Source organism: Coregonus clupeaformis, chromosome 21, assembly GCF_020615455.1.
Source record: "Coregonus clupeaformis isolate EN_2021a chromosome 21, ASM2061545v1, whole genome shotgun sequence".
Classification (NCBI taxonomy): Eukaryota; Metazoa; Chordata; class Actinopteri; order Salmoniformes; family Salmonidae; genus Coregonus; species Coregonus clupeaformis.
This window is the reverse complement of record NC_059212.1, coordinates 7,591,743-7,616,055: the sequence shown is the minus strand read 5'-3', so window position 1 is coordinate 7,616,055 and position 24,313 is coordinate 7,591,743. Positions and strand designations below refer to the sequence as shown.

General features: G+C 43.6%; 1 protein-coding gene across 2 annotated transcripts in view; it reads left to right on the top strand.

The window, feature by feature from the left end:
* The first annotated feature begins 7,634 nt into the window (after positions 1–7,634).
* Positions 7,635–24,313, top strand: part of LOC121539003 (arf-GAP with SH3 domain, ANK repeat and PH domain-containing protein 1-like) — a 56,677-nt gene continuing 39,998 nt past the window's right edge. For both annotated transcript variants that reach the window (XM_041847163.2, XM_041847162.2), the window contains exons 1-3: positions 7,635–7,912; positions 16,931–17,003; positions 20,792–20,937. In XM_041847163.2, the coding sequence (XP_041703097.2) occupies positions 7,787–7,912; positions 16,931–17,003; positions 20,792–20,937 (345 nt within the window). In that variant the 5' untranslated portion in view covers positions 7,635–7,786. The remainder of the gene's footprint in view (positions 7,913–16,930; positions 17,004–20,791; positions 20,938–24,313) is intronic.

Genomic DNA, 24,313 nt, shown 5'->3' with positions numbered 1-24,313 from the left:
CCAATAGGAACTGGCTTCAGACTGTTTCTACGTAACATCTAGATGTACATTCATTTGTAAACATGAATAACTTCAAATTGTTATCCATATAGTAAAAGTTACTATATTATGGATATACTATTTGCTGTTTACTATATTACTATATTGTAATTAAACAGTAATGCTCTACTAAAGCATACCACAGAGGAGACCGTTATAAAAACCTTTGGCAGCCACAGTTGAAAGTGTCAGGTGGGTGTCAGGATGGAGAGAGTGACTCAGGTTGGGTCTTCATTCCCCAGTGGTGGAGACTGACGGTGAACGCTCCGATGGCAATGACAATTTAATGGAAAATGGAACGGACACACATTTCTATTTTATTTGACCTAATCGGTTTATTACCACCTTCGTTCATAATAAACAAGTTGAACTCCCAAGCGCCATTCATAACGCGTAGGTGTTGCCATGACGACATCTGCGACAGATGAGTCATAGGATTTCATATTTGTCACTGAGATCTAGGCTTGTGGTCCAAACGTGGTGCACTATATGGGCAATAGGGTGCAATTTGGGACACAACCCTACAGTATAGGGGAGTGGAGGGACCAAAAGAATCAAGAGTGACACTGCCACCTGAGAGCGATGCAGCACAGTGAGTCATACTCATACACGCTTAACGTCTTTTAGTCAAAACAGTGGTATACACTCATGTCAAACTAAGACCTTATTATTGGTACCATGTCATATTAGAAGCTGTCGTCAATAACATCCTGACTTCACCCAGGGGCTTTAAAATAAATGTTCCTTTCAAGAAAGTGTCCATATGAACTTGTCCCTGAGGTAGCTGTCTCTTAAATCTTCAATCATACATTTTGCTGCACACTCTCGCTCTCTCTCTCTTAGGGAAAATAAAGAAGAAAAAACGGTAAACCTGACTCCCACTGTAAATTGATAGGCCGTCTCATGTGCCTGAGTCTACTTGCTGTGGAGGATGGGGGCAATGCGCTACCCCTGCTGGGAATTGGGGGGAGTCTGTCTTTGGAGGTAACCTTTCCTGGAAGCCATGGCTAAGACCTCCAGGCTGAAACATGAGACTCTCTGCCTCTCTGCAGAAGGAAGGATGCTGATTGGACAGAGGGAAAGACGCTGTGTGGAGATGGGAGGTTTTGAGTGAGGAGAGGAAAAATGGACAAAGAGAAAAAGTGTGCGTTTGAGGGAGAGAAGAAGAAGAAGAGACAGAAAGAGAAGAGAGATTGTGAGAGGCGGAGAAAGAGATGAGCGAGTGTAATGAAAAGAGTGTGTTGAGGATAATAAGGAAGAGGGAGGGAGGGAGGGAGGGAGGGAGGGAGGGAGGGAGGGAGGGAGGGAGGGAGGGAGGGAGGGAGGAAAGGAAAAAGAGAGAGGGAGGGAGTCACTGCAAGTTTGGATATAAACACAAAAAGACAATGAACTTCTGTAAAGTTTTCTAAATGGCTTCCTTTATTACTCTTCCTTTCTCTCTTCTGTTCTCTCTCTTCCTTTATCTCTCTTCTGTTCTCTCTCTTCCTTTCTCTCTTCTGTTCTCTCTCTTCCTTTCTCTCTCTTCTGTTCTCTCTCTTCCTTTCTCTCTCTTCTGTTCTCTCTCTTCCTTTCTCTCTCTTCTGTTCTCTCTCTTCCTTTCTCTCTCTCTCTCACACACAATTGTCTCTCTCTCTTTCTTTCTCACCCTATCCCTCCCCCCTCTCTCTTTCTCTCTCTCTCTCTCTGTTCTCTCTCTTATATTCCTAACATCATATGAATAAAAGTTACATAAAAGTTGAGCTCATTATTGTAATTATTCCCAAGTTAAGATTGGAATAATTCTGCCTGTATGAAACTATCGTCTTATGAACACTGTTCTTAATCTTTGTGTGTGTGTGTGTGTGTGTGTGTCAGTATATGTGGCTGAACAGACCAGCTTGCTCCAGCTCAGTCTCACAATAGGACCCCAGCGAACGCAGCAGCCACACAAAGGTCCTGCTTCATCCCCTGGCCCTGCATGGTAACTGAAGGAGGGCGCTTCATCCCCTGGCCCTGCATGGTAACTGAAGGAGGGTGCTTCATCCCATGGCCCTGCATGGTAACTGAAGGAGGGCGCTTCATCCCCTGGCCCTGCATGGTAACTGAAGGAGGGCGCTTCATCCCCTGGCCCTGCATGGTAACTGAAGGAGGGCGCTTCATCCCCTTGCCCTGCATGGTAACTGAAGGAGGGTGCTTCATCCCCTTGCCCTGCATGGTAACTGAAGGAGGGCGCTTCATCCCCTGGCCCTGCATGGTAACTGAAGGAGGGTGCTTCATCCCATGGCCCTGCATGGTAACTGAAGGAGGGCGCTTCATCCCCTGGCCCTGCATGGTAACTGAAGGAGGGCGCTTCATCCCCTGGCCCTGCATGGTAACTGAAGGAGGGTGCTTCATCCCCTGGCCCTGCATGGTAACTGAAGGAGGGCGCTTCATCCCCTGGCCCTGCATGGTAACTGAAGGAGGGTGCTTCATCCCCTGGCCCTGCATGGTAACTGAAGGAGGGCGCTTCATCCCCTGGCCCTGCATGGTAACTGAAGGAGGGCGCTTCATCCCCTGGCCCTGCATGGTAACTGAAGGAGGGTATGTTTATAGTCAGGCAGCGAGTCTCTGCAATGTCTGTATCCATCAACCCTAACACACACAGCCAACACAGGCCACAGAAAACCATGAGGGAAAACGACACTGTAGCAAATTGGGTCACTGAAGCAATTTGTTAAGATCACCACTACATAGAGCATGTCTCCATCGGTGCTGGTTTGCCACATGTCCTTGCGGAGGATACTCCACTGCACACCAAAGAATTTACAACTTCAAGCCAGAATTTACCCCAAAGAGACGCACTTTGTTTGATGGTGAAGAGAAGCAGTAGTCTTTGCCAAAAAGACTTTCGGAACTTTTCAACATACAAGCAATGAGGTCTTGCCATGACATGCATTGTGAAAAAAATAGTAGTATTGCAATGCCTTATAGAACGTGGTCAGTGAGAGAATTTTCTTCACTGCAGTCTTGATTGAGCGTAACCTTTTTCAGTGTCACCTCGCAACGTGAAAATAAAACATGTTTGTTAACCACTCCCCTGATCTTCTACTGTAGTAGTGACCTAGGTGGAGTATGTGTTTGTCTGTGTGTGTGCGTTCGTGAATTCGGAATTAGTGGGACACTTTTTGCATTTCCGTCTTCTGTAGCCTCTTTCAACATCTATCTAACACATTAGCCCAACACATGAAACATTTCTGAAATCCTCAAGACGTTTCCTAATTACACAAAAAGGACAAATGTTGATATCATATTCACAGGAGGGATGACACACCGATTTGTGTACACTGAGCCAAAACCATATTTTCAGTTATAATTTGGTAAATTGGTACAGCAGGTTAGATAAACTGGGATAGTCGTAATTGTACCCCGATGACAATTCAATTCTGTGCGTTTAGGAAACATTTTGAGGATTTCAGAAAATTATCATGTGTTGGGCTAATATGTTGGATAGATGTTGAAAGAAGTTACAAAAGACGGAAATGTAAAAAGTTTCCCACTCTTTCTGAATTCACCTTCCTTTAGTTCTGCTTTGGTACAGGATATAGCACTACAAGAACCAGAACCCTGCCTAATCTAATTACAGGGGTTCCCTAATGTAAACTGGATCTCTTTTCTCCATTGGAAAAGCCCTTAAGACTGTCTCACTTTAGCTACTCCATGCTGTCCTACTTTAGCTACTCCATGCTGTCCTACTTTAGCTACTCCATGCTGTCCTACTTTAGCAACTCCATGCTGTCCTACTTTAGCTACTCCATGCTGTCCTACTTTAGCTACTCCATGCTGTCCTACTTTAGCTACTCCATGCTGTCCTACTTTAGCTACTCCATGCTGTCCTACTTTAGCTACTCCATGCTGTCCTACTTTAGCTACTCCATGCTGTCCTGCTTTAGCTACTCCATGCTGTCCTACTTTAGCTACTCCATGCTGTCCTACTTTAGCTACTCCATGCTGTCCTACTTTAGCTACTCCATGCTGTCCTACTTTAGCTACTCCATGCTGTCCCACTTTAGCTACTCCATGCTGTCCTACTTTAGCTACTCCATGCTGTCCCACTTTAGCTACTCCATGCTGTCCTACTTTAGCTACTCCATGCTGTCCCACTTTAGCTACTCCATGCTGTCCTACTTTCGCTACTCCATGCTGTCCCACTTTAGCTACTCCATGCTGTCCTACTTTAGCTACTCCATGCTGTCCCACTTTAGCTACTCCATGCTGTCCTACTTTAGTTGACTCAAGTTAACAAAAAGCACCTGGATGATCATCAAGACTCTTGGAAGAACGTTCTATGGACAGATGATTCAAAAGTATAACTTTTTGGACGACATGGTCCCAGTAATGCATGGCGAAAACCAAACTCTGCATTCCACAGTAAGAACATCATACCAAAGGTCAAGCATGGTGGTGGTGGTGTGATGGTTTGGGGATGCTTTGCTGACTCAGGACCTGGACGACTTGCCTTAATAGAAGGAACCATGAATTCTGCTCAGTATTAGAGAATTCTACAGGACAATGTCAGACCATCCGTCTGTGAGCTGAAGCTGAAGCGCAGCTGGGTCATGCAGCAAGACAATGATCCAAAACGCACAATCAAGTCTACATGAAAATTGCTAAAAAGCAACAAATTGGAAGTTTTGGAATGGCCTAGTCAAAGTCCAGACCTAATCCCAATTAAGATGTTGGGCAGGACTTGAAACGAGCAGTTCATGCTTGAAAACCCACACGTCACTGAGTTAAAGCAGTTCTGCATGGAAGAGTGGGCCAAAATTCCTCCACAGCGACGTGAGAGACTGATCAACAACTACAGGAAGCATTTGGTTGGAGTCATTGCAGCTAAAGGTGGCACAACCAGTTATTGAGTGTAAGGGGGCAATTACTTTTTTACACAGGGGAATTGGGTGTTGCATAACTTTGTTTATGAAATAAATTAAATAAATATGTAATTGTTGTGTTATTTGTTCACTTATCTTCCCTTTATCTAATATTAGGTTTTGGTTGAAGATCTGATAACATTCAGTATCACAAATATGCAAAAGTAGAGAAAATTAGAAAGGGGGCAAATACTTTTTCATAGCACTGTAATATTGTCAACTTTGTTATTTATTTGGATGCACTAGTACATATTATGCACATATACATCACAATTTAGCACAGTGAATTATTTATGACAGTTTTATAATCTTTACATCAAAACAGAAAAATATCAATGTCACTGATCTTACGGTGTGCTTGGGGGATGAGCTTCCTGTTAGAAGCTTGCTCTGCCCCCCTCTATGACGTCACACCAATGAAGTGATGTGATTTTGATCATGTGGTTTCTCTGCAATGGCTTAGTAACAATAGTTTTGATTTTCAATTGTCAGACCAAGAAAAACTAACGTCAGGATTAAGCTGTCCCAGTTTATATGATGTCCCACTTTTTCTGAATTCACCCTACATGAAAGAGTTATCAAGTAAGGGTTGGAGTTAGAGATTGAGGCTGCTATTACAATAACACTGTACTACTACTGCAAAAGTCTGGCAGTGACTGTGGTATTCCTTCAGGACTGTTCAGGAAATAACCTTGAGTTTGTTTGCGTTTACTGTCACAATGACGCATGTAAAAGTTTCCCCATTTGACCTTTCGCTAAGAACTGCCCCCCTTGGTTACTGTAGCAACTTCTGACAACATTTTCCTGCGAAGCCCATTTCCCCAAATATACTACTGGCAAAATCCCCTCACAATGACCTCAAACTGTGTTTTTAATACAAAATTAAATTAAACACAGAAAACCCCTTGCTTATTAGGAAACTCTCTATGCTGTAGTGTGACTAGCCACGATGGCTCTGAATACTCTGTCAGTCTGCAGTCAATGTTACTAACCACTTTTGGAGCTAACTAGTGCTCTCAAATCGTATCCTGATGTCGACAGCAGATGGGAGTTGTATTCATAACATGGCTAACTTAGCTAGCTAACGTTTCTAAAAAAAAACATTTATATTAACTGGTTAACTAGCGTTAGCAACGTTGGGTGGTCAATAAGACTGAGAGTTAGCTAACCAGCTGAGCTAGCAAACTATGATAACAAAAGTATAATTTCAGATTCGAAAAAATACTCCATCGACAGGCTTTGCTTTTCAGGAATCAGAGTAACAAGTACCCCTGGTGCATTGTTCAATTATTTAGCCATTGAAACCATTTGTTTTTGGATGAAAACTCTCCGTTTTTTAAAATGGCTTCCATGCGTTTAAAACGTGAGCTTGTCCAAGGTGTTGGACGAATGGGGCCAGGGTTCCGTTCTAGAAGGACGGTTTCAACTGCTCCTACAATTTTGCTTCGGTACTGCAGTTTAACTGACGCCCGGCCCAGAAAACCAATTTCCATATACGGCCACACAGAGAAGTCAAATTTGAAAATTGCTAATAACAAACTTTAGTCATCACCTTTGTGAACAAAACATTCATTATTCAAATAATTGTCTCTGAGGCCGATTTTTTTCCTATTACTCACTGCCAAAGATATGAACATTTTATATGTATCCAATGTCTCCCATGTTTTTGGATGATGTGATGGCTTTGTCGCTGTTCCCTGTGCGCACTGAGTGCTAGTGCGCATTTGATGTTGATCAATATAAACCGGATATATCGGAGTATGCGACCATGAGTAGGTTACCTTGAAAACAACTGGCGGACATCTTGGACGCAGTCTCCAGTTCTTATTATACCTCAGTGTGTCAGACTTGACAACAGTTGCTATGCATTGGAGCGCTGCGATAGGTTGCACCAAATTCTGGGGCGGGGCTTAGTGAAGGGTCAATTGGTTATATCCTTTAAGCAGGTAAATATGTGGTTTTGTGGTCCGATCAAGAAGTCCCCCCCCCCCATACTCAACATGGTTGCTTGGAAAACACAGTCAAACCTGGAGTAGATTGCACCCAAAGCTTTTCAGTCTAAAACTTAACTTCCCTCAGGCAAAGTACTCTGATATCCTTCCTTTCATGTGTTGGCAGATTGTATAATAGCAGGAATGAGGAGTCGGGTATCCCAAAACACACCTGTAAGGTGAAACCGTAATGTCAAGGGCAGGTATATAGGGGTTTGCTACAAATGTGTTACCTGCACTGGAGCCCAACAGAGTCAGACTATCTATACCCTGCAGGGAATCAGAGGCTGAGATAAAGGTTTTTCAAGTGAAGAGACATGGTTTGCCATAGAATGACAGCTACATAATTTGGCTAAACTGGTGAAATACACCAATGGAAGGCATTGAGTGTTGGGTTAGTTTAGCCTAGTTTAAAATGTAGAATATTTCAGTGCTTTCACATGGTGGATCTTGCCCCATTTCCTCATAGCACCCTGACCCTTTTCATTGCATTCTAAAGGGATTTGTATGGTGTGTGACACCCTATTAATCTGTGTAGTTCACTGTTTCACTACACGCTAGTGTTTGAATGGAGGGGAAATTAGATGGCAAAAGACTGCGGGTCAATTCTTCACGCGCCCAATTCAGTATGCCAGAAAGCAGAAACATTCCACGTGATGATGGAATTACTCCCTCCCTAACCGCACGCACAGAGCCAGCATTGGAGCAGTAGCGCTCACTCATCAACCGCACCGCAGTGAGACATTTTACCTTTTGTTGTAGCCTTTTCCACAACAGCGAACAAGTGCACTTTCCGCGGAAACATGCGTGTTTGACACTTTTAATAACTTTTTTATATCTTCATTTGGACCCTTTTACCTTGAGAGAAACATGCCGGAGCGTATCAGCATTTCGGAGTTTGTTGCTCTGACAAACGAGGACTTAGCTTCACCGGCTACCTCGAGTTTTCAGTCCAAAATGAGTGATTGTCGGAACACCGTTTCCGCAGTCGAAGAGGTAAGTTCGGCTAGTGCAGCGCGGCGAGAGAGTGGTGAACGCGCAGTACGTACTAATATTGTATACCTGTCCGCATCAGGTAGCCTAACTTGTTATTGACAGTGGTGGGAGGTGAACCAATAGGTAAACCCCAAGTTTAGCCTTTTCACTGGCCAAGCGAAACAAGTTTGCCAAGGTCACTTTGATGTCATTTATAAACGTAGGCTATTTATAAATATTGCCGTGATATTTCACAAGTGTTTTATGTCGTTGTTGTAGGACAGTGGATAGTGCAATGCAGAGGGTTGGGACTGTTGATAGATAGGCGAGGTGTGTATTTTTAATAATTATTACAAATAAGCATGTACAAATATGTAATTTGCCTGTATGAGGGTTAAGCTAAGTGACTGGGACACTGAAAACTTTCCAGGATAACCTAAGCTACAGTACAGTTATGACCTTTTTCATGCAGTAACAGGCTATTGCATAGTTTCACCTGAATACAATTCCTCCCATAACAGAGAAAGTGCCCATGGGTTCAAGTTTAGCCTGTTAGGACTGAATTCCCGGCAAAGTGTTTTGACATTTCCAGCAGGTGAAAGTGGTCTCTACTGTCTACTTTGAATTACATCACCACACACAGAGAGTCCTGGACAGTTGGTCATGGACATCTGTTTTAGAGCTCTGACGAAAACTGTTTTGTACAGGATGAGGCATAGCTGTCTCAGACTTACAGTTTGTAGAAACCTACTGGATGTTTGAAACCAGCAACATCAGAATACTGGTTGTTAGTTTTGTTCAAAATAATAGTGTAGGACTCATTGACCACTATCCCCACAGCCTGATTCCAACTCCCTCATCCCCACTGTATCCGTACCCATTGGATGCAGTGATCACAATATAGCAGCTATATCTAGGAGAACCAAGGTTCCAAAAGCTGGGCCTAAAATAGTGTATAAGTTTTGCTGTGACTCTTATGTGGATTATGTAAAATATATTTGTTGGTCTGATGAATTTCTGAAATTGCTTCTTACATTTACATTTACGTCATTTAGCAGACGCTCTTATCCAGAGCGACTTCGAATTATTGATAAACATGCACCTGTTAAGAAACTGACTGTCAGAACTGTTAAGGCTCCATGGATTGATGAGGAATTGAACAACTGTATGGTTGAAAGAGATGGGGCAAAAGGAGTGGCTAATAAGTCTGGCTGCACATCTGGCTGGCTGACTTACTGTAAATTGAGAAATTATGTGACTAAACTTAATGATTACGTCATTGGCAAAGTGGAAAAACTTAAGCAGGAAATGGCAACAACGAACAGTGAGCCATCGTATTCATGCATAAAAAATAAAAATAACGAAGGAAAAGCATTTTAGTTAGAATTTTGGAAGTTTAGTGTGGGACAGGTGGAAAAAGTATTGTTAATGACAAACCTCCTGGCATTGACAACTTAGATGGAAGGCTATTGAGGATGGTAGCTGACTCTATGGCTACTCCTACAGTGCATTCGGAAAGTATTCAGACCCCTTGACTTTTTCCACATTTTGTTACGTTACAGCCTTATTCTGAAATTGATTAAATAGTTTTTTTCCATCATCAATCTACACACCCCATAATGACACAGCAAAAACAGGTTTTTAGAAATGTTTGCAAATTTTTTGCAAAAATATTGAAATATCACATTTACATAAGTATTCAGACCCTTTACTCAGTACTTTGTTGAAGCACCTTTGTCAGCGATTACAGCCTCAAGTCTTCTTGGGTATGTCACTACAAGCTTGGCACACCTGTATTTGGAGAGTTTCTCCCATTCTTCTCTGCAGATCCTCTCAAGCTCTGTCAGGTTGGATGGGGAGCGTCGCTGCACAGCTATTTTCAGGTCTCTCCAGAGACGTTAGATCGGGTTCAAGTCCGGGCTCTGGCTGGACCACTCAAGGATATTCAGAGACTTGTCCCGAAGCCACTCCTGCATTGTCTTGGCTGTGTGCTTAGGGTCGTTGTCCTGTTGGAAGGTGAACCTTCACCCCAGTCTGAGGTCCTGAGCGCTCTGGAGCAAGTTTTCATCAATCTCTCTGTACTTTGCTCCGTTAATCTTTCCCTCGATCCTGACTAGTCTCCCAGTCCCTGCCGCTGACAAACATCCCCACAGCATGATGCTACCATCACCATGCTTCACCGTAGGGATGGTGCCAGGTTTCCTCCAGACGTGACGCTTAGCATTCAGGCCAAAGAGTTCAATCTTGGTTTCATCAGACCAGAGAATCTTGTTTCTCATGGTCTGAGAATCCTTTAGGTGCCTTTTTAGCAAACTCCAAGCGGGCTCTCATGTGCCTTTTACTCAGGAATGGCTTCCGTCTGGCCACTCTACCATAAAGGCCTGATTGGTGGAGAGCTGCTGAGATGGTTTTCCTTCTGGAAGGTTCTCCCATCTCCACAGAGGAACTATGGAGCTCTGTCAGAGTGACCATCGGGTTCTTGGTCACCTCCCTGACCAAGGCCCTTCTCCCCCGATTGCTCAGTTTGGCTGGGCGGCCAGCTCTAGGAAGAGTCTTGCTGGTTCCAAACTTCTTCCATTTAAGAATGATGGACGCCAGTGTGTTCTTCGGGACCTTCAATGCTGCAGAAATGTTTTAGTACCCTTCCACAGATCGGTGCCTCGACACAATCCTGTCTCGGAGCTCTACGGACAATTCCTTCGACCTCATGGCTTGGTTTTTGCTCTGACATGCACTGTCAACCATGGGACCTTATATAGACAGGTGTGTGCCTTTCCAAATCATGTACAATCAATTGAATTTATCACAGGTGGACTCCAATCAAGTTGTAGAAACATCTCAAGGATGATCAATGTAAACAGGATGCACCTGAGCTCAATTTCGAGTCTCATAGCAAACGGTCTGAATACTTATATAAATAAGTACATTTGCAACAATTTCTAAAAAACTGTTTTCGCTTTGTCATTATGGTGTAATGTGTGTAGAGTGATGAGGAAAATCTTTTATTCAATCTATTTTAAAATAAGGCTGTAACGTAACAAAATGTGGAAAAAGGGAAGTGGTCTGAATACTTTCCGAATGCACTGTATCTGTCATATATTTCATCTGAGTCTAGAGGAAGGTGTTTGTCCTCAGGCCTGGAGGGAAGCCAAAGTAATTCCGCTACCCAAGAGTGGTAAAGCGGCCTTTACTGGTTCTAACAGCAGACCAATCAGCTTGCTGCCAGCTCTTAGCAAACTGTTTGACCAAATACAATGCAATTTCTCTGTAAAACAAATTGACAACAGACTTTCAGGATGCTTATAGAGAAGGGCACTCAACATTTACTGCACTGACACAAATGACTGATGATTGGTTGAAAGAAATTGACTGTAAGAAGATTGTGGGAGCTGTACTGTTAGATTTCAGTGCAGCCTTTGATATTATTGACCATAAGCTGTTGTTGAGAAAACATATGTATTATGGCTTTTCAACCTCTGCCATATTGTGGATTCAGAGCTATATATCTACTATAACTCAGGGGGTTTTCTTTACCAATGACATGCCACTGGCATTAAACAAAACCTGTGTGTCCATGTATGCTGATGATTCAACCATATACGTGTCAGCAACCACAGCTAATGAAGTCACTGAAACCCTTACCAAAGAGTTGCAGTCAGTTTTGGAATGGGTGGCCAGTAATAAACTGGTCCTGAACATCTCTAAAACTAAGAACATTGGATTTGGTACAAATCATTCCCTAAGCACTAGACCTCAGCTGAATCTGGTAATGAATGGTGTGGCTGTTGAACAAGTTGAGGAGACTAAATTACTTGGTGTTACCTTAGATTGTAAACTGTAATGGTCAAAATATATAGATTCAATGGTTGTGAAGATGGGGAGAGGTCTGTCCGTAATAAAGAGATGCTCTGCTTTTTTGACACCACACTCCACAAAGCAAGTCCTGCAGACTCTAGTTTAGTCTTATCTTGATTATTGTCCAGTCATAGGTTGTCATAGGTCAAGTGCTGCTAAGAAATACCTAGTTAAGCTGCAGCTAACCCAGAACAGAGCGGCACGTCTTGCTCTTCATTGTAATCAGAGGGCTGATATAAATACTATGCATGCCAGTCTCTCTTGGCTAAGAGTCGAGGAGAGACTGACTGCATCACTTCTTCTTTTTCTAAGAAACATTAATGTGTTGAAAATTCCAAACTGTTTGCATAGACAACTTACGCACAGCTCTGACCATCACACTTACCCCACCAGACATGCCACCAGAGGTCTTTTCACAGTCCCCAAATCCAGAACAAATTCAAGAAAGCGTACAGTATTATACAGAGCCATTATTGCATGGAACTCCCATCTCATATTGCTCAAATGAACAGCAAACCTGGTTTCAGAAAACAGATAAAGCAACACCTCATGGCACAATGCCTCTCCCCTATTTGACCTAGATATTTTGTGTGTATGTATTGATATGTAGGCTAAGTATGCTATTTTTAAATTGATGTAGTTCTGTCCTTGAGAAGTTCTTGTCTATTAATGGTCTGTATTATGTCATATTTCATGATCTGTGTGGACCCCAGGAAGAGTAGCTGCGGCTTTTGCAACAGCTAATGGGGATTCTAATAAAATACCAGTACCATACCCACTGAGACATTGACTACTGAGGAATAGTCTCTCATGGTCTCTGTCATGAACTGTTTGAGAGACCATTGTGGAACAGATGTTCAGATGGGCAATAATCGTCCGAGCCTTCGTCAAAATCTTGAGCTATGAAAGGCAACAGCTGAAGATGCAAAGCTTTGATCTCTATTGGCTGGTCTTGATGACCGAATTTTACTGAACTTCGATGTCAACGTGAGATTAGGAGTAAGTAGGCTCTCCTCAAGGCAGTTCTTAGTTAGGGAGATCTTAGCTGTTATAGGAGAAGGGAGTGATTATGACGGTTAGGATCGTCTAGCAATGCATGGAACTGTGAAAAATGACACAGGGAAACGTCAGAGTTGACTCGCTATTGGAGAAAGCTGTAGCACAGAGGACACACTGCTCTTGAAATCTGGTTGTTATTGGAAACTTGTCAGCTAGAAGAGTTGATGGCCTCTATAATTGGAGAGGCTGAACTGAAGGGTGGGGATGAAATAAAATGTCTGTTTCTGCTTTCAGCCATTCACATGAAATGACATGAAATGTCTGTTCCTCATCAGTTACATAATCAGGATGGATAAAACTCCTGGCAATAGAAGCACAACGCAATCCTGGCTGCAACACGTTTGACTAATGCTCTTCAGACTTGGCATGGCAGACCTGCCAGACTGAATGAATCCAAAGCCAAACATTACCACAACTTTCTCACAACCTTCTCCAAACGTTGATTTTGTCACAGCAAGGCTAGGAGAATGACATTCTCCATAGACTGAATCCCAACCCCAAAACAACCTTTCCACAACCTTCCTCAAATGTTGACTCAGCATAATCCCATGGCTGGTTTCCTCACAGCAGGGCTAGGCTAAAAGTGCCAATCAGCCCCACTAGAAGCCCTTGGCTGCACAGCACATCTCTGGCAGGGCTTCCTGAAGGGATTATGGCAGAGCCTCTTTAATTAGCTCAGTTCCTGAGGGCTCTGACTGGGGCTCTATGGGGTTCTGGGCTGGGATGACCCGGCTGAGCTTATAGCAGGACCACCGGAAAACAAACACAGCAGGCCAGCCAGACGGCACTCGTTTGGAGTGTGGACGGCTAGGAAGGATTGGGGGGGGGGTGAAGGACAGTGGGTTTGGTGGAAGGAACACAGCCTCAAGGCCTGTTTGGGTTAATGTGTGTGTTAATGTTTGTTTGAATCCAGTTATCCTCCGACTGTGGTTTCAAGGCTTCTCAAATTGTGGATGAATCAGCGAGAGAAGCTGGCTGCTGACTGTGACCACACACACACACACACACACACACACACACACACACACACACACACACACTCTAAGCTTTGTTCATGAATATATCTCTATGATCCAAATAAACCTCAGTGGTCTGAAATGCCCCAGTGAAAGTCCAAAGAAAGAAAATATGGGGGAAAAAAATAAACAACTATATATATATAACCTCACACACACTTCAGTTGTGTAGTCATGATATGATATATGACACATTTTAAATTGCCAATCCGCAGTTTAAATGATAACAAAGCAGTCACCCCGTCTCTGTTCAGATTTTCTTTAAGCTGGGGGATGGGCCTGGAGAAATGTAACCAGTCTCAAATTCATAGACAGAGCTATGGATGCAAGGACTGATCATCCATGATATCAACATGATAGTTTTAACCATGTTTTGAGGTTTACATTGTTTACAAACATTGGAGTAAAACAAGCTTATATTTTGGGTTCTGATGGGGTAGGACAGTTGAACTAAGCTCTTGAGGCATTATAAGTTAAATTCTTTAAGATTCTATGGGTTTATTGTTCATTTATAAGTCCAACAATGGATGTAACAACTACAGATTGCCCCTTTAAGATGATATGACACATCACTGGGCTCCTGGCCATCTCTCCAAACTGAACAGTACTGCTGGACGCTAAAGTCTGTTTGTGTATCTCTGTCAGTATGTTTAGGTTAAGGGCTGTTGGATGGACACACACACACATCACCACACACACACACGCACACATGCACACGCACTGTGTATGGCATTTCTCCCACTGCCTGATAACCATCACAAAAGAGAGGGAAGCCAGAGAGATACCCTGGGGTTAGACGCGCCAGTCCAACCATTTCTCTATATGACAAATGTCATTATTTATAGTTACGACAGTCTGGAAACATAGCTGGGAGAGGCCGTTTTGGAATCCGACTCCCACACCAGACCTGGGTTCAAATACTATTTGAAATTATTTCAAATACTTTAGCTGGGCTTGATTGAGCTTGCCTGGTGCAATGGAATCAATAGGAAAGTCCCAAAAGTGCCCGCCACTCTATGCAGGCTAAAGCCAATTAATATTAGGATTTGAACCCATTGCAGGGCAGCTATGGAGAGAATCCATTTTAATGCAACGTGATCAGGGCCATTTACGAATATGTACTGTAGGCATAGTGTGTTCCCCATTGGCTGGGTATCAAGGGCGGAGTGATCCCACTATTAGGTCATGGTGTTTTGGAGGAGGCTGGGTGTTATGGCTATAGTGGTTGGGCTGGCTGTGGCATCCTACTGCTGCTTGTTACCCTTGGAGGGAGGGAGAGAGAGAGAGAGAGAGAGACAGAGACAGAGACAGAGACAGAGACAGAGAGAGAGAGACCAAGGGCTTGTGGTTCTTCAACAAATCTGTCCTCATGCCAGCAGCAGGTTAATAGGATCAGATATCCCTGAAGACAGGAATTCCTGCTGTGCTGCCTGACCATGGGTTGACAGTGACACACACACAATCAAGGACACACACACCAACATTCCCTAGACTCTTGAGAGAAGAGCAAAACAGTTACACCCATAAATAAATCTGTTACCATTGAGACAGACTGGGTGTATGCTCCACAGACAATGGCATCTTTCCTCTACTGTCTGTTTCTCTATTATTACAGCAGCTCTGGCTTCTGTGTGTGTAAGAAGAGTGTCAGCAGACAGGACACAGCAGGGATGAACCACAAGGTCCTCAGGATCTCAGACAGGACACAGCAGGGATGAACCACAAGGTCCTCAGGATCTCAGACAGGACACAGCAGGGATGAACCACAAGGTCCTCAGGATCTCAGACGGGACACAGCTGGGGTGAACCACAACGTTTGGTCCTCAGGACCTTAGGTTTTATGCTAAATGCATGCTGGGGGTGGGGGTTTAAAGACTGTTAGGAAACGTAACATACCTTTGATTTACCGTAACAGGGTGTGTTGTAACTGTTCTACAGTCTACTGCACCATGGTGGTCTGGCCTGTACTTGGACTCTGTGTACAAGGAGAGGTTTTAAAAAGGTTATCCCTTTGTTAAATGGCGACATTACCTCATTACCTCTTTCAACCATAAATACGTATTGTCAATGTCTTTTGCTTATAGGAAACATCATATTGGACACATCACCTTCACCCAGACTGTCTCATAGACTTATTGTAAACACATTTATGACATTGAAGCATAAGAGTTTCAGACATTACCTTTTCACTTTGACCACAATGTCTTTCCCTGACTCCCACATGGACCTGCTCAGTGGTGGACTGTGAAACAGTGGAAAATAAGGCCATTTTCCAAGTCTTTCCATACAGTTTAAAGTCCCATGCCCTTTTAAATTTGACAAATAAAACATGGGAAGTCCCCCGCAAGGGCTGTTGTTATGCTACATGAACACTAACCACCACTGGTCGAGTAACTGTAACTTTAATAATCCTTATAAAAACTATTTTGTAGCTAGCAAATCTGGACCTCGAAGCCAGTTCCACTGCTTTTTTAATTTTCATTCTTCCTTCTAATCAGGGACTGATTTAGACCTGGCACACCAGCTTGGTGCAATTAATTATCAGGTAGAACAGAAAACCAGCAGTAGTCCGGACCTCGTGGTGTAAGATTTGAATATCAATGTTCTAAAGCAAACAGAGCAGAGCAAAGTTTCAACATGTCAAAGCGAGGTGAACCTGAAATAACGACAGGTGAGGTCGGTGGTTGGTGTATGAGTGACATCATCAGCCCAATGATGGCAAATGTGACGGTGCTAGACGGACTAACTGCTGATTCACCTGTTCACTTAACATTAGTCATGGCGTGGGAACTTTACAGTCGTCATGACCGCTGCTAGAAAGTGTGTTTTCCCTAGAGACTGTTCGACAGGTTACATTTTTTTTCACCGTTGCTGTTTCTCAGTCCTACTAGGTGAAATCCTAACTTGAGGTCTGTGGTGTAATATTAGATTTTCTCCCATTGACATCATCAATACATGATTTACATCAAAGTCAGAGTTACATGGACAGACCGATCTGAAGTTAGGATTTACCTCATAGGGAAAGATCTGCCTTCCTGAAACCCTATACTGCTCAATACATGTGAAGTATATGTTTCCTTAAGTCTCTTCTCTGCTTTCTGTGTTGCAGTCCTTAGAGGTGGACCAGAGCACCTTACAGAGGATGAAGAAGATGGTCAAGGCCATCCACAGCTCTGGACTAAGTAAGTGGCCATACACACACTGCATTATAAGCCTTTTTATAATACATTATAAAGGCTCATACATCTTTATAACAAGTTATAACGCATTATACCGACAGGCTTTAAGTAAAGTGTTGATCAGCAGTATTTTCAAAATGGCTGCCAATTCCCTTATAAATGACATCACGTGGCTTGTGTGGGCATTGTTTTTTTGTTAGGCTCCTTTGATAGTCATGTGACTAGGGCGTGGGATGAGGGCTCATTATGGCTAAGGTGTGTTTGTGGATGGTGTCGTTGTATTGGTTCTATGTGATGTGTTGGCTGAGCCGCTCCACCCTGTCTGTCTGTCTGTCTGTCTGTCTGTCTGTCTGTCTGTCTGTCTGTCTGTCTGTCTGTCTGTCTGTCTGTCTGTCTGTCTGTCTGTCTGTCTGTCTGTCTGTCTGTCTGTCTGTCTGTCTGTGGTGTAAAGGTTCATCAAACGCACGGTTCGGTATGTATTGCTGTTTTGGGGTCACGTTTCGGTAGAGTAGGAAAATTAATTGCCAACAGTTACTGTAGTTAATTTTGGTTTATTTAAGAAATCCAAAGTGTTGGTATTCCTGACTCCATATATGATCATGAGTCATATAATGTCTGATGAGAGCACCAAAAGGAGTACCAACACTTGGTATTTTCTTAAATGAAAACACACGATTACTCAACAACACTAAAATAAAGTGCAATATGCATGTGAAATCAATATGTAAACACGGCTCAGACATTGTATAGGTCTATGCTATAATGTTTTCTTACAGAGAGAAAAAGATGCGCACTGACTCTCATAAAGGGGGCGTGTCTGTAGCGCGGTACTTCTCATTTCCCGCTCCGGGGTCATGTGATGGGCTGTCACTGTTAAGTAGCGCTCTGTAGCCCTGGAGGGCCATCCGTCTGTAGTAAGCGCTACACTGGGTGCATTGGCCAATTCACTGACAGCTTTAGCCTGCTTATATAGAGGGGGTACTACCCGTTTGCTGAAATGGGTGCGCGAGGGCGAAGTTCGTAACGTGGCTCGAGCACTTTCACGAGGTGCTGAAACCTGGGGAATACTGGGGTGATGTCGACGTAAATGTGTCAACATGTTTGAGGTGTTGGCAGCTGCATAGGCTATTCTCGTTGAGCAGTGGCGACATACTCTCTCTGTCCATCGCCGTTGTAATCTACTGGGAAGCCAAAATGTTCCCAAACTGGAGATTTAAACGATGGCTGCGCCTCACAAAAGGACAGTTTGAAATGCTCCAATTAAAGAGTTGAATTTTGATAACAAAGTTGTTTGTTTTACAACTAGTTGTTTTAACAGAATAGCCTGAAATGTTTTTTTCAGCTCAGTTTTACTCAAGAGGCATAACCTATAGGTCTAGTGTTTTTATTTGTTATATATTTTTTTAACGTATTCTTTCAGGTTCACAGTGGTGACCGAACCGAGGTCTCCGTACTGAACGGCCTGTCTGACAGTGTATGTGTGTGTGTGTGTGACAATGTCCTCTCAGTGTTGGCTGTTTAGACTGGCGTGGTTCATTTCAGACACCAACCCACCAAACTTCAGTGGTCAAGGAGGCCGAAGGAAGGTGTGTGTGTGTGCGTACGCACGCACGCGCGTGGCAGGTAGCTTAGTGGGTAAGAGCGTTGTGCCAGTAACCGAAAGGTTGCTGATTCTAATCCTTGAGCCGACTAGGTGAAAAATCTGTCGATGTGCCCTTAAGCAAGGCACTTAACCCTAATTGCGTCTGCTAAATGATTGAAATGTAAAATGAAATGTGTGTCTAGAATGTAGATGCATAGGAGCGTGTGCCCACTGTCCACCTACCTACCACACACTGTGGCTTTGTTGGCAGGATGGTTGGAATGATCAACATGTTGATGTTGACTGAGTCCAACTGTAAAGTAGCTCATACAGTATTCTATCAGATTTTGGACAAACGAGGACAGTTGACTTTCTTTATTATGTAGATTCAGAATCTGGGGACTTTGAATACTACTACTACTACTACATTTTAGTCATTTAGCAGACGCTCTTATCCAGAGCGACTTACAGTTAGTGAGTGCATACATTATTTTTTGTATTTTTCATACTGGCCCCCCGTGGGAATCAAACCCACAACCCTGGCGTTGCAAACGCCATGCTCTACCAACTGAGCTACATCCCTACAACCACTACTACTACCACCACTACTACTACTACCACTAGTACTATTACTACTACTACCACTAGTACTATTACTACTACCACTACTACTACTACTACCACTAGTTCTACTACTACTACTACCACTAGTACTACTTCATACTGATGTGACCAAGCAACTACTCACCAGATTCACAATGCTAACAACATACAGCAAACATGGATGAACACATTAAAAAATAAGTTATTTTTCATCTTACTGAACTGTGAAATAGTCTGTTTTCTATTTGCGGGGTTTAACTGTCAGATTTAAGTCAGAGAGAAACAGAGTTAGGAAATTATGTTTGTGTCAGTCAGTACAGAGATACCCCAACCCCACTTCTCTCCACACAGCCCCCATCCCCCCTCTAAACCCCCACTTTCTCTATCCCTCTTAACTGGAATCATATGGGGCCGTTCCATTCCAGTAAGGCTAAGGGGGGCCCCTCTTTTCCTGTTCGTTGTTAGTGGCTGGCTGATTCAGAACCCCTCAATCAGCCGTGAGTGATACAGTATGTGGTTGGTTGGTTGGCTCTCTCTCTCTCTCTCTCTCTCTTGCTTCCTCTCTACAGGGGGACATTAATGATCTTCCTCAGAGATGTTAGTCAGCGTTGTGCTGCTCGTCAGGTTTTTGTTGCTGTGAACACAACTGCGGTTAGCATGCAGCCGCCACACACACACACACACACACACACACACACAACATTAAAGACTGAGAGAGACCATTTTGAACAAAAGCAGACTATTATCTGAGGTAAGCCATCATGATGGCATAATGTACATTTTGTAACAGTTACTTGACAAACTGTAGGCTAGGTGCTAGGCTGTTACTGCTCCCACTGTCGTTACCATGCTGTAGGCTAGGTGCCAGGCGGTTACTGCTCCCACTGTCGTTACCATGCTGTAGGCTAGGTTGCTAGGCGGTTACTGCTCCCACTGTCGTTACCATGCTGTAGGCTAGGTTGCTAGGCTGTTACTGCTCCCACTGTCGTTACCATGCTGTAGGCTAGGTTGCTAGGCTGTTACTGCTCCCACTGTCGTTACCATGCTGTAGGCTAGGTGCAAGGCTGTTATTGCTCCCACTGTCGTTACCATGCTGTAGGCTAGGTGGCAGGCTGTTACTGCTCCCACTGTCGTTACCATGCTGTAGGCTAGGTGCAAGGCTGTTACTGCTCCCACTGTCGTTACCATGCTGTAGGCTAGGTGCCAGGCGGTTACTGCTCCCACTGTCGTTACCATGCCAGACCTTTGACAAAGGACCTGGCTAAAGCACAAACAGACTGGCACCCGTGCTAGAAAGATGGAGACAGGTACTCAAAAATACTTTAATCCCAACTATTACAGCTGGTAAAGCTCTGCTCAGTAGTGTGAAAAGGGTATATGAAAGGGTATATGAAAGGGTATATGAAAGGGTATATGAAAGGGTATATGAAAGGGTATATGAAAGGGTATATGTGGTCACTTTCTCTTGGGTCATGACCTAATAACCTCTTGTTTTGTTTATGTTGACAGGCCGTAGTCAGAGAGCAGTGGCACCGCTGGGAGAGAGAGAGGGAGAGAGAGCTCTCAAAAGACGGCAACAACAATGAAGTGTGTTTTGTGGTTCTAGGTCACACGGAGAACAAGGAGCAGTACATTGAGGTGCTGGAGAACCTGGGGAACAGTCACCTGACCCAGGACAACAACGAGGTGTCCACAGGGTTCCTCAACATGGCCGTCTTCACCAGGGAGGTCACCGCACTCTTCAAGAACCTGGTGAGGGGAGGGGGAGACTTTGGAGGAGGCTGGGAGTCGGGTGAAGAAGGGGGAGGAGGGGTAATAGAGAGAAGTGGGAAGGTCCACACAATAGTTATTTCATTTTACAGGACAAACATTTCACTCATCTGGGCTTCATCAGTGCCATAGGGGTAGGAAGGGTAAGACACATTTGGAGAGGGGAGGGTGGGATCACTTTCAGGGGTTGGGGGAAGGGCGTAAGACTTCGTAGGGAGGGAGGGTGGAGGAAGAGCTTTGGGAAGTGGGGGAGAGGACAAGAGGCAATGGGGTGCAAGACCTGTTCTCAACTGGTTTACCTGGTTAAATAAAGGTGAAATAAAAAAATTAATAAAAAAAAAGACTTGGGGGAAGATTTGTGAATGAGGGGTGTTGATGTACTGCAGTGACGGTGATGAGAGGTGTTGAGATGGTGTTGATGTACTGCAGTAACAGTGATGAGGTGTTGAGATGGTGTTGATGTACTGCAGTGATGGTGCTGAGAGGTGTTGAGATGGTGTTGATGTACTGCAGTGACGGTGATGAGAGGTGTTGAGATGGTGTTGATGTACTGCAGTGATGGTGCTGAGAGGTGTTGATATACTGCAGTGATGGTGCTGAGAGGTGTTGAGATGGTGTTGATGTACTGCAGTAACAGTGATGAGGTGTTGAGATGGTGTTGATGTACTGCAGTAACAGTGATGAGGTGTTGAGATGGTGTTGATGTACTGCAGTAACAGTGATGAGGTGTTGAGATGGTGTTGATGTACTGCAGTAACAGTGATGAGGTGTTGAGATGGTGTTGATGTACGGTTTGAGGTGTTGAGATGGTGTTGATGTACTGCAGTAAGGTTGAGGTGTGAGTGGTGTTGATGTACTGCAGTGATGAGAGGTGTTGAGATGGTGTTGATGTACTGCAGTAACAGTGATGAGGTGTTGAGATGGTGTTGATGTACTGCAGTGACAGTGATGAGAGGTGTTGATGTTGATGTACTGCAGTGACGGTGATGAGAGGTGTTGATGTACTGCAGTAACGGTGATGAGAGGAGGAAGAGGGAAGGTTACGGTTCAGAGGGAAACGGGGCAGACAGACAGTGATCTGATTGTTATTGTGTAGGTGGTGACAGAACAGAATGCTAGCTGGCTGGTGTGACTACTAGGGGATGAGCTGCTAGATAATAAAATAAAATGGTATTTGTTACATGCTTCATAAACAACTGTCAGTGAAATGCTTACACATTTAAAAAATAATAACAGGAGGAATAAATACACAATGAGTAACGATAACTAGGCTATATACACGAGGTACCAGCACCGAGTCGATGTGCAGGGGTACAAGGTCATTGATGTAGATATGGACATAAAGGTAGGGGTAAGGGACAGTTCTAAATTTACTGGGGTGTAAGCCAAATTTCCTCATCTGCTTGCATGCACCTCCCCTATTTTTGGTACTTCCCTTATGCATTACACTTTGACTATACCACAGGTCAATATAGTGTACCAGTCTAGCTGTCTGTCCTGCCCTCTATCCACCATTCATAGTGACAATCGTGGTAGGGTTAACTCGCAATCATACCACACATAAAAGCATTCAAAGCAATGTTCTATATGAATCCACAAGATAGAGGAATAGCTGATAGGCAGCTGACCAGGTACATCATTGCACATGAAAGAACAGTGAAGACGTGACACGCAGCTCAAAAAGCTCCCCCTATTGGTCTTGTTTAGGGACAATGCAATTATCCAAACTAAACTAGCCTACAACACTACAATGCAATGAATAATTGCATTATTGTTTTCAAGTGAGTACAGAATTCTACTCTAGGCTGCAGTGAAAATGTCATTTGAATAACAGCGCCAAAGCCCTTGTGATTTGAATTGTTTCATTCCATTTGGATCAGTTGTGGGTCCTACTCTGGACAGTTTATAAGGTCTAGAAAGGCACAGTAGCAGGTCAGTCTGACTGTATTTTTACTTCTGATACTGAGATACGCTGTCTGTTGCAGATCATCATTCTCCCAAGTCCTCCTATAATAATGTGGCCATATATACTCCCGGCAGGCCCATTTATTCAGGAAAGTTTTAACGCACGCCTCCTCTCCAATCCGAGCGGCTATTCCTCACGCACCCTAGAACCTTTAATATAGCCTAAATAATGTAACTTTTAACATTTATTACCTTTCATATGAGGCATAAACACAACCAGTCACAACCAGTCACAATTTTGCACGTTCGTCCAAAATATAATTCCAGCATCCTAAAAATGGCCTGACATTAACCAGGTTCCCATCCATCCGTTTTATGCCAGTAAAGGACATGTCGGATAAAAAATGGAGACCAAAATGTCGACAAAACTAAATACGCTATAGACAAAGTGGGATATTTTTGTATCAGTACAATTAATGCCAAGAGTGTGCAAAGCTGTCATAAAGGCAAAGGGTGGCTATTTGAAGAATCTCAAATATAAAATATATTTTGATTTGTTTAACACTTTTTTTGGTTAGTACATGATTCCATATGTGTTATTTCATAGTTTTGATGTCTTCACTATTATTCTTCAATGTAGAAAATAGTAAAAATAAAGAAAAACCCTGGAATGAGTAGGTGTGTCCAAACTTTTGACTGGTACTGTAGCCTCCTGTAGCTCAGTTGGTAGAGCATGGCGCTTGCAACGCCAGGGTTGTGGGTTCGATTCCCATGGGGGGCCAGTATGAAAAATGTATGCACTCACTAACTGTAAGTTGCTCTGGATAAGAGCGTCTGCTAAATGACTCAAATGTACTGTGTATTTTTATTTTTTTACTGACAAATAAAATCAATCAATCCAAACTGTGCAGCGGCCATTTGATGAATGGAAAGACAAGTCTGTTACAAAAGAGTTAGCGCAAAAGGGTGTTAATGCCGATAGTCCGGGTAGCTTAGTGGGTAAGAGCGTTGTGCCAGTAACCGAAAGGTCGCTGGTTCTAATCCCCGAGCCGACTAGGTGAAAAATCTGTCGATGTGCCCTTAAGCAAGGCACTTAACCCTAATTGCTCATGTAAGTCGCTCTGGATAAGAGCGTCTGCTAAATGACTAAAATGTAAGATGTAGCTATTTGGTTAACGATTTAGCAGTCATATGGCTTGGGGGTAGAAACTGTTCTGTTTGTTGCAGACTTGGTGCATCGGTACCGTTTGCCGTGCGGTAGTAGAGAAAACGGTCTTTGACTTGGGTGCCTGGAGTCTTTTACAATTTTTAGGGCCTTCCTCTGACCGCTTGGTATAGAGGTCATGGATGGCAGGGAGCTCGGCCCCAGTGATGTAGTGGGCCGTACGCAGTACCCTCTAGTGCCTTGTGGTCAGATGCCAAGCAGTTACCATATCAGGCGGTGATTCAGTCA